The sequence below is a fragment of the Anser brachyrhynchus genome (assembly GCF_964034855.1).
Source record: "Anser brachyrhynchus genome assembly, chromosome: 20".
NCBI classification, from domain to species: Eukaryota; Metazoa; Chordata; class Aves; order Anseriformes; family Anatidae; genus Anser; species Anser brachyrhynchus.
Window position 1 is genome coordinate 12,014,068 of NC_137713.1, and position 10,466 is coordinate 12,024,533.

The 10,466-nt window shown below is 60.9% G+C and overlaps 2 protein-coding genes across 5 annotated transcripts; both read right to left on the bottom strand.

The window, feature by feature from the left end:
- Positions 1–157: 157 nt before the first annotated feature.
- NSUN5 (NOP2/Sun RNA methyltransferase 5) lies at positions 158–3,483 on the bottom strand. The gene is made up of 10 exons (XM_080563391.1): positions 3,324–3,483; positions 3,097–3,219; positions 2,851–3,025; positions 2,657–2,765; positions 2,219–2,357; positions 1,686–1,801; positions 1,110–1,288; positions 818–1,022; positions 549–701; positions 158–388 (listed from the first exon to the last, which is right to left on the bottom strand). The coding sequence occupies exons 1-10, from the start codon at positions 3,414–3,416 to the stop codon at positions 280–282; spliced, it is 1,401 nt and encodes a 466-aa protein (XP_080419517.1). The 5' UTR covers positions 3,417–3,483; the 3' UTR covers positions 158–279.
- A 394-nt stretch (positions 3,484–3,877) lies between these two features.
- TRIM50 (tripartite motif containing 50) lies at positions 3,878–10,332 on the bottom strand. 4 transcript variants are annotated; one of them, XM_080563389.1, is made up of 7 exons: positions 9,433–10,332; positions 7,679–8,118; positions 6,685–6,780; positions 5,584–5,814; positions 5,243–5,265; positions 4,826–4,950; positions 3,878–4,497 (listed from the first exon to the last, which is right to left on the bottom strand). In XM_080563389.1, the coding sequence occupies exons 2-7, from the start codon at positions 8,099–8,101 to the stop codon at positions 3,890–3,892; spliced, it is 1,506 nt and encodes a 501-aa protein (XP_080419515.1). In that variant the 5' UTR covers positions 8,102–8,118; positions 9,433–10,332; the 3' UTR covers positions 3,878–3,889. The 4 variants fall into 4 exon arrangements, with proteins under 4 accessions (XP_080419515.1, XP_080419514.1, XP_080419512.1 ...); XM_080563388.1 differs by having other exon boundaries at positions 9,422–10,332; XM_080563386.1 differs by having other exon boundaries at positions 9,410–10,332.
- Positions 10,333–10,466: the final 134 nt, after the last annotated feature.

Sequence of the window (10,466 nt, forward strand, 5' to 3'; positions counted from 1 at the left end):
CTATCATTGAGGGCAAGCCTTGTGCTGTGGGCTGCCTTCAAGGGCCCCTATACCCACCTGGAGGAGCACTTTCCTCCTGTGCAATGGCATGTGCAATACCCAGACCATTTACTCAGAACAGGGGAGGAGCAGGGAATTACAGAAGTTCACCACACCATCAGCTGGTGCAAAGCTTTATTTCTGTTGTCCAGGCAGTACAAGGGCTGCAGTGCAGCAGGGCGCGGGAGGAACAGCGCCCACCAGCTACAACCAGCCACTGCACGCTCCGAAGAAGTTACTTCATGTCTTTACCCGCTGCTTCTTCCTTCTCCTCTTCTTGGGAGGAGCTGCTCCTGGCTCCACTTCTTCGCCTTGCTGCAGACTTTCCTCAGCTGCTGCAGGCAACGAGCTGTGACAGGAGCAAAGATAGTCCTGTGGTTCCTGCCTTCTCCAGCACTCAGGGCAGCCAACCCTTCTGCCTTCCTTCCCTCCTTCCTCCTCACGCGAGGAAGCCATCACCAAGGTACCCAGGCAGCCCTGGGCCCAGTTACACCCCTCCCACTGCCTACCTGGGGACAGCATCCTGGTCCCTGCAGCGCTCCAGGACAGCCACAAAGAAGCCCTGAGTGAGTGTGGCTGTAGGAGAGGCACGGAGGCAGCACTCGGCCCCAGGGAAGGTAGCAAGTCCTCGGCAGGGCCAGGATGGGAACACATTCACTAGCCTACAGCATGGCACATGGGACAGCACTGACCCAAAGCAGCACAACAGCTGCTGAGGCAACAACCTCCCGGCCTCCTCTGTTCTGTCCTTCCCCATCACTTCCCAAAACAAGCGCACCTGAAGGCCGAGCCCTGTTCCTGGAGCACCGCCTGCACCACATCCTCATTCTCTTCCCGGTGCACTGAGCAGGTGGAGTAGGCCAGGCGCTGGACCGCCGGGAAGCTCAGTGCATGGCTCAAGACTTTGCGCTGGAAGCCAGCCAGTGCCTGCAGCCGCTCCGCACTTGGGGCAGCTTCCTCCACCGGCAGCCGGTTCACCATCCCTGCAGAGAGAGCTGCAGTCACCCACCAGAAGCCCCGCTTAAGCCTGCTGCCTTTGGCAGATGGGATGGTTCAAGCCCCCACATTACCTGAGCCACTGCATGACGGGTCCAGCAGGATGTAGGTCACTTTGCTGTACTTAGGGTCCTGGGGATCAACCGTCAGGAAGTCCTGCTGGGCCAGCTTGAAGCTGGTGACACCGGCTCGCATCAGCATGGTGTTCATGGTGGCCAGGCGTTTGGCGTCCAGATCAAAGGCAAAAATCTGTCTGAAAGTAGAGCCCAGCACTCAAGAGAAGCATGAACACCCTGCCCGGTCCCAGGGCCGCACTCACCACAGCAGGCTGCCCAGCTGGCACCAGCAGCCCTAAACACCTATCTGCAGGGCAGCCAGAGCTCAGAAGCTGCTCTCCCACACAGGTATACAGGGCAGAGTGCCAAGTCAGCAGCTGAGGCATGACCCTCTATGATTCCATGTCCCCTCAGGCATTCCCAATGACCCAACATCATCAGATTCCCAGCCCACCTCGGGAGAAGGGAGTGTCAGCCTGAGTCAGCAGGTAAGGTTACAGGCTGTAGCTCTTCCCACCTCAGCCCTGCCACATTCTCACAACTGTGACCACTCTCAGTCCCTCTGGGCCCTGCCACACAGCAGCCTGCACTCACCCCTTGTTCTTCAGGATGGCAGCCAGGTGGCTGGTCTTGTTCCCAGGGGCAGCGCAGGCATCAATCACGTGGGAGCTGGCAACAGGGCTGAGCAGGAAGGCAGGGAGGCAGCTGGCCTGCAGGAGGACAAGCCACTCCGAAAGGTGCAGGCTGCATGCACCTTGTGCACCAGCTGCCCTTGGCCCCTCCTCAGGTCACATCAGATGCTGTGGGGTCACAGGTGACCACTGGAACATGGGGCGAAGTCTGCACAGCACCTACCTCTGCTGCTGGAAACCTCTTCCTGCAGCGTGGGAACAGCACTGCACGACCCAGAGCGCCATGTTCCTCCCAGCTGCTTGTCAAGCAAACAAGCAAAGCTGGGGGGGGGGGGGGAGCCCCACAGACTCAGGCTGTGCTCAGGGTTTCTGTTTCGTTCAAGTGCTGCAGCAAAGGAGCCCCAAGTCCAGACCTTGGGGGGAAAAGACAGCCTCCACTCCTCCAGGGGTTTTCCCACCCCTGCACTGCAGCCTCCTGCCCCCCAGCTCTCTGACCTTGTCCTGCAGAATGATGTGTCCTGACGTATAGAGACGGTTGTCATGGAAGTCAGTCTGTGGAGGGAAGACCAGCAGCTCTGGGAGATGAAGATCCAGTAAGAATTTCTTCCCAGACAGGGTCCTCAGCTCCTCCATGCTGTCCACAGGGAAAGAGAATGAGTGCAGTCCTGCTCCACCGTGCCCAATATCAGAATCCCCAGAGCCCAGGCACAGAAACCCCTTCATCCCACACCTCCTCTCCCTCCACTTCAGTTCCCGGCAGCACCCAGAGAGGCGGAACGTAGGAGCGGGGACCGTGGCAGCGGAGACCCTGACCCAGCCACTGTGTGCAGCACCATTGTCCCTCCGTCGCTCGCCAGCCTTCATCCCGCAGGATCTCGCTGCCCGCCCGCCAGCGCCCCGCCGAGCTGCGGGCTGGGGCAGGGGATCGCTCACCTGCCCGCCTTGCCCAGGAAGGAGTAGCCCTGGCGCTTGAAGAAGTCCACCACGTCGTCCACACGCGTCTTCAGGGTGTTGACCCGGACGTAGCGGGGGACCCGCGGGGCTGGGGAGCACGGGGAGGGGTGGGGGGAATCGCACCCGGCCCCGGCCCCGCCGCCGCGGGGAGCGCCCACCCCCGGCCCGCTCACCTCCGGGGCCGGCTCCCGGGGCGGCCGCCAGCAGCTCCTCGTTGCGGCTCACCCCGCGCCGCACCTTCAGCCGGGCCAGCTCGGCCTCCAGCCGCGCCCGGTGCCGCCGGAGCAGCGCCTTCCAGCGGCCCCCGCACTTGAGGCCCTTGCCGAAGAGCAGGTCGTACACCAGCACCTGCGGGCAGCCGTCAGCGCCGCACGGCCCCGCGGCCGGGCCCGGGCCCCCGCCCCCCCGCGGCCCCTCACCTTGGCCAGCGGCAGCGGCAGCTTCCTCTCGGCCCGCAGCAGCGCGGCGCCGTCCAGCACCGCCTCCAGCACCGGGGAGTAGCGCAGGGTCTCGGCCACCAGCGCGTACAGCTGCCGGGCGTGCTGCGGGGCGGCACCGGGCGGTCACGGGCGCCGCGGCCTCCCCCGGGCCCTCCCCCGGGCCCCCGGGCCGCCCCCGGGCCCCCCCGCCCCGCCGCGCCGCGCACCGGGAAGCGGCTGCCGTACACCAGCCCGCTCAGGCCGCCCTCGCCGCGCTCCAGCGCGCTCAGCACGGCGGCGGCCTCGCCGTACAGCGACATGGCCGCCACCGCGCGCTGCCCGCGCTGCCGGCGCCGCCGCCGACGTCACTGCCGCCGACGTCACTGCCGCACGCCTCGGCTCGCCCCGCCCCTATCCCGTAGGCCCCGCCCCCTCGGCACCGCCCCTCCCCGTGCTGGCCCCGCCCCGTAAGCCCCACCCACCGGCAGGCCCCGGCCCCTCCCGGGCCCCGCCCCTTCCCCAGGCCCCGCCCCCAAGCCCCGCCCCGCGGGCGGCTCGCAGCGGGCGCAGCGCGGCTCGGGCAGCGCCGTTTATTGAGGGGGGCCGCCGGGGGCCGCCGCCGCGCTCCCCGAGGGGCCGGGAGGGGCCGGGAGGGGAGGGGAGGGGAGGGGAGGGGAGGGGAGGGGAGGGGAGGGGAGGGGAGGGGAGGGGAGGGGAGGGGAGGGGAGGGGAGGGGAGGGGAGGGGAGGGGAGGGGAGGGGAGGGGAGGCCGAGGCTCGGCCCGGCGGCCGCGCTAGGGCTTGGCGGGCGCCTCGGGGGCCGGCTGGCGGCACGGCCCCTGGGGGCGCCGGGGGGCGCCGGGGGGGGGCAGGATGATGGGGGGCGAGTAGGGCCCCCGCTCCGGCCAGCACAGGTCCACGATGGGGTAGAGCTGGCCCTGGAACTCCGCCTGGAAGGTGTAGATGGGGCTGAGCTCGTCGGGGCTGTCGGCGTTGTAGAAGGTCAGCTCGCCCCTCTCGTAGTGCAGGTAGATCCCGATGCGCTGCGGCCGGGCGGTCAGCGGCAGGGTGGCCCGCGGGGTGCTGAAGGCCTCGTAGACTTTGCCTTCCTTTAGGCCGATGAGCCACACGCCGTTCTCGGGAGACTTGCTGAGCTTCCCTTTGCGGCTGACCGTGCCCTTGATGATGCCCACGCGCCAGTGGTTGCGGGTGCCCACTATCACCTCCCAGTAGTGCTGGCCGCAGGAGAAGCCCTTGCAGGTGAGGATGCAGTTGCTGGAGTCAAAACGCTTGGGGTTGCTGTCCCGGCGCTGGTAGAGCCCACACTGCACCACTGTGTCACCCTTGAAGAGTTCCAGGAGGGGATGCGCTGTCACCGGGTCCAGTTTCAGCATCTCTGGAGCTAAAAGGAAAGCAGTCGGCCTCCAGCCACGCTAGCAGGTAGGGCTGTGGCTCCAGGTGACGCTGGCTCTGCCCTGAGAGCTGGCACAGCCAGATGGGCTGGCGCTGCTGAACTTTAAGCAGCCAAAGTGTTACACGAGAGCAGGCTGCTACCAGCATGAGATGCTAGGCCAGCCACTGCTCCAGGAGCTCTCCTGGAGGTGAGAAGAGCACAACTGGAGAGCAAGTCAGAGGCCAGGGCAGTGTGGTGCCAGCTGGGCAGCCTGTCCCAGCAGCATGTGCCAGTGAGCCAGGACTCCCAGGGTGATGCCAGCTGGGGAAGTTGGTACCTGGCAGGACGTGGCGGTGCAGCCGCTTCCAAACGGTCATCTTGATATCATCTTGGTGGAAACACGGCTTGAAGGAAATGGGGCTAAAGATGCCATCACCTGGGAGCAGGCTGGGAAGCTCTGACCTGGAAAGACATGGGCAGCCATGACACAGTTGATAGGTGTGTGGCCTCTTCTCACCTTCTGCTATGTATGATGGAGCCACTGGCATCTCCACAGCTGCTCTTGCCCTCTTCTGGGGCTGCATGCATGGCTCTGGCCGTGGCTCTCCGTCACGACAGCAATGCCCACGGAAGTGAGCAGGGCAGCGTGTCCGTGCTAGATTGCCCCAGCAATGCTGAGGTGCCCACTGGCCTGGGCTCTTTAGCCCCGGTGCAGAGGTGCTGCTGTCCCCACTGGTTCCATCCCATCACTCACCTGAACTGGGAGGAGCTGTATTTCTGGAAAACACAAGAGAAAGAGAGAGTCAGTGGTAGGAGGCTCGCAAAATGGCACTTGTCTGCATGGTCACACCTCCACATATCCGTGCCCCACAACAGAAAGGCCAGGCTTCTCCTCTCCTGGGCCTCTGCCATCTGGGGAGGCCCTGGCTGGACAGAGGGCACCGACGACTCGCTTCTCTTGGTATTCTAGCTATGCTTGGTGGGGGTACTCACTGCTCGGGGGAAGGCCCAGGGCTGTGAGCAGTCGGCCGAAGGCAGGAGAGCCTGTCTGACCCATACCACCTTCCTGAGGCACACACTAGTGAGCATACTCACACGGATGAAATCAAGCTGGCTTTCATTGCCGAGCGTCTCCAGAGAGCTATGTATCTCCTTCAGCCTCTGCAGGGCGTCTGATGTCTGCTTGACCTGGGACTCGATGGAGGTTATGAGCTGGGCTTCCTTCCCCTCAACGCTCTCCAGGAAGGTGGCCTTCTCCTCATCAATGTATCTGTGCAGCTCCTGGAACTCCTTCCGGATCACCCACTTGAAGACATCCGCCTCGTTCTGCAGGGAGACAGCAAGTGGCTGTGCAGGACTGCCTTACTATGTCCCTTCACCTGCTTTCTGGTTTCGGAGGCGCCACCAGAAAAGTCTGTGCACCCCAGCAAGTTGCCCTCCACTTCTGTTCCAAACCAAGAGCATCTCTTCACAGAGGCTAAATGTCGTTCCACCTTGCTGGCCTCAGCACCATGGCACCCCTCCCTTACACCCCGCCCAGATTTTGTGTTCCTGATGCCCCGACCAGCTTCGTCAGAACCTTGGAAGAGAGTCTTTGGATCCCTTTGCTGCCAGGGAACAACCTGTGTTCTGGGCTAAGTGGGGGAAGTGCAGCTCCAGTTTAATTTGGGTTCAGCCTTTCTGAGGATCCCCACTGGGAAGCTTAAGCCTCAGAAGGGATACCAAGAGGTCTCTTTGAGATGTCTACCGTGTGGAAAATGGACACACATCTAAACCAAACATAGACTCAATGCACAATTATCAGCATTCTGACTGGGAAGCCTGCTCTGAGTAGGGTGTTTTTCACTGTTATCTCATCATATCCAAGGACATTCGGTCAAAAAAGCTTTGACTGGTGTTCCTGCCAGGACAGCCAGTGAAGGTTACGTCACCCCTTTGGAAAACAAAAGCCACCAGAGAGGGCTACGTTACCTTTCCCAAAACAGGGTTATGTTTAATCCCCAAGTTTCATGGAGAACAGCAATCTCAGGGAACGGGGTGAAAGATAAGCCCTGTCTGCTGTCCCGGGGAAGGGAGAAGAGAGGGAGAGGAATAGAGGAGGTGAGCTGAGGAGACCCGGGAGCAGAGGTTGCTCCAAGAGTTGTGCGGGACACAAGCGACTCTGCAAAGCAGGCTCCTTTGGCATGTGGCACTCACTGCAATGCGGATTTTGTTGTTGATGAGCTTGCTGAAGTGTTCATCCAGGTTTCTCTTGTACCGGTGGACATCGGTTAACAGCACAGACAGCTCCTCCTAAAAAGACAGCAACTCTCTCGAGGACGGTCCTCTCTGGCAGCCTACTTGATCAAAGGCTGTCCTCCTGTGCTTGCCAGCCCCCCAAGAAGCTGTGGCCCTGAGAAGCCATGCTCTTCCAAGCTTTCTGGGGTCCTGCACACCCTGCTGATCACTTGGATCTAGAGGATTTGGGGTTGCCAGAGGCAGGAGAACACTCAGAGCATGCCAAGTACTCTTGCGAGGAGCACCACATCTCTGCTCCTGTTCCTGCCCCTCCGTACCTTGCACCCGTGGCAGCTCTGCACTGGGTGAGTGGTGGTGAGCGGCTGCAAGCCAGTGCCAGGCCTGTGACCCCATCAGCACCAGTCCCCAGAGCCTGCCTCAGGCAGGGTTGTTTTTTTCTGGTGCCTCCCACTCTTATCACCCCAGTGTCAGGAGCTGAGGGGAACAGTGGCCCCGTGCTTTTCCATTCGTTGGGCTTTCATGTGATGTTGGGCAGGGGATGCCAGCTATTTACTCTGCCTGGCTGGGGCTCCTGTTTCCCTGCCTCCTTGCTCTCCTGTGGCACCTCGCCTCAGCCTTTATCTCCAGACTCCGTTTGATAGTATTTGAACGCAATCTTGAAAGGTCCCTTTGGCACTACCTCACCCTTAGCTCTCCCCACCGCGCTCTAGCCACCAAAACCATGCGCCCCCTCAGCCAGGGACATGCTTGACCTGAGAAACGGATGACCCCCAGCCAAGGTTCCCTGCCCCACATCTGCCCGTGCTATGGGACCATGCTGCCCATGCTGGCCTCATTTCCAGCCTGTCCATTCAAGCAGAGGGGACGCTTGGCCAGCAAGTACTGCTGTGCTTGGGGCTGGGACTGCTATGGACGCCCTAACCCCCACCCTGGGGAGTCCCTGCCTGCCGACCTTCATCCGGCAGTACGTGGTAGAGATGGGGGTGATCTTGTGCTGGCGGTGGTTGCCGATGGTGCCACACAGCCCACAGATCACCTCTTGGTCAGTCTCGCAGAAGAGGCTGAGGGGGTTGTGGTGTGTTGGGCAGGACTCTGGGGTGGGCTCTGCCTCGCCCCGGCTCTGCAGTGCCTCAATGACACGGGCCAGTGTGACGTTGGGTGGTGAGGCACTGCAGTCCACGGTTTGACGGCACACGGGGCACAGGAACTGCCCGTCCAGCTCTCCAGACAGTGACACCACGCACGACTTGCAGTAAGAATGCCCGCACTGCAGCATCAAGGGCTCCTTGAAGACCTCCAGGCAGATGGGACAGAGGAGCTGGTCTTCCAGCTCATCGATGCTCATCCTCCGAGCCATGCTGCCACCTTTTAGCATGGCAGCACAGACCTAGCCTGGGAAAAACAGGTGGGAGATCACTCCTATTGCAAAGAGCAAAGTAAGCACAAATGAACAAAGAGAGCTCAGCACTTGGCTAAGGTGAAGCAGAGAGACACCTCAAACACCTTCATGCCCCAGCAGCAGCTCAGACAGTTATGAACTCATCATTAGGCTCCGCACAAATTTTAAGATGCATGTTTTAATACGAGATGGGTTTGGGCTCTGACAACATGGGGGGTCAGGCCCTAGTGGTTCTGCCTATGATGTCAGAAGTCACCACCAAGCTGATCCCCATCTGGGGCCTTTGTCTGGGAGCTGTATCAGAGTGCAGCACATCTCAGGGGAGACCTGTCTGTGTGCCAGGGGCTGGCACAGCTGGAGACAGAGCTGAGAAGAATTTTTTGCTGAAAAATTCCAGTAGTGACCCTGGCTTGTATGAATTTCTACACATCTCTTTGGGTTTGTTGTTTCAGCCCCTGCACGTCCTCACAAGGATTGGCATTAGCTCAAGTGATACATCTAAGCAAAAGCAGAATAAAATCATAAAGAGCATCTTCATCTGCAAGATGGGGACAGAAACCACACAATAAAACCTGTAAGGCCAAGTTTGACCGATATGAGGGTTAGGAGCTTGAGCCAGAGCTTGCGGAGCTGTACCTGCAGCTCACCCCCTTGAAACTCAGCATAGTCTCTGGTCCCCACAGTGCTCTGTGCTCCAGGCCAGCACTCCTAAGAGACACGAGCTGAAATCCTGCATCTCCCGCTGGCTCTGGGGCCACATGTGGCTGTTCTATTTAACAGCTGTAAGGTTCATGCAGTATTGGCTCCCCAGCACGGTGGGATGTAACCACCAAGATCCTGAGCCAGATGGGCTCAACTGCCTACGCATTGTGGCCAGGACAGCTAGCAGCACACCCCCGGTGTAGGGAGGGCATTGCCACCTGGACGAGCAACAGCAATAGGTGGCCCAGGCCCTGGAGGTGACACTGCTCTAACTGTGACAGCCTGACAGTGTTGTGCATGCCTGTTCCTGAATACAGGCTGGTAGAACTTTTATGGTCTCCCCACTCACGTGAAAACAAACCTGAAGTCAAAGACAGACTCGGTAAGTGCCCCAGGGAAAGGGGAGGCAGTGACCTGAGCTCAGCCGTCATCAAGCATAGCATATGGGAGCTTGGTGAGGAATCAAGAAAAGCTCCAATGTCAGCCCAGGAATGGTCAGACACCCATAAGAACCCACAGGGGAAATCAGCTTCAGCTGCTCCCTCTGCTCATGGAGAACCCCCCTGACAGGCACCCACTCACCACACCACTCACACGCCCCGCACCGCTTCCTCTCCGCGCTGGCTCTTCTTGGCACACGCAGCCTGACGGATGTCCCTTGGCTTTTCCTGACCTGGTGGAAGATTTCAGCCCTGGTGGAGGGGCAGATCTGGCAAGCAGCAGGGGTGGCAGCTTCTCAGCAGGAAGGGAGCTGCGCTGGCCACCCCGCTACTCCGCTGCTGCGGCATCAGCCCCGCTGGGGGTGCCCCTGCTTGCCTGGCTGAGGCCAGGTAGCTGCAGGGCCAGCGGCAGCGTGCGCAGCGGTGGGGCAGCAAGCCCTGCTCGCCCGCCGCCCGGCTCCACGGCGCTGTCGGCCCCTGTCCTGTCGCGGTGCACGGCGGCCCTTTGTTTGGTACAGACATGGCCATCATGTGACCGCGTGGGCAGCTACCAGGGCGCTGATAAGGCAGGACGGGGTGTTGGCCTCGGGATGGGGTGCCCACCTCAGGCCGGGGTGCTGGCCTCAGGCCGGGGTGTTTGCCTCAGGAGGGGGTGTTTGCTTCAGGACAGGGTGTTCGCCTCAGGACGGGGTGCTGGCCTCGGGACGGGGCGTTCGCCTGGCAGAGGCGCTGGGTTCTGTGCGTCCCGCTGTGGTTCTGGTCACCCACATCGCTGGGATCGGGGGACACGCTTTCACCAGAACACTTTCTTATCAGCTAAAACTCTTTTTGGGTTGAAATAGGCTTCTTGGTTTGTTTTGGCGGTGGTAGTTGGTTGGCTTGGTTTTGGTTTTGTTAAAACCATTTCATTCTTTGGGAAAAGACCAGGAGAAAACCCCAAGCAAGCATTGTTGCTCTGGTTTGGGACAAGGCATGCATGTCTTTTTGTGTGACTGTAAAAAAAAAAAAAGTGTTTTTGTGTGCGTGACTGTAAAAAAAAAAAAAACTATCATTTTGCGTTTGCATAGCTGTGTTTGGCTTACGGCCCCGCCCGCCGAGCCCCTTGCTGAGACGCGGCAGGGGGGGGGGCGGCGGCGGACTACATCCCCCAGAATGCACTGCGAGGCCGCGTGACGTCTCCATCGGCCAGCAGGGGCGCG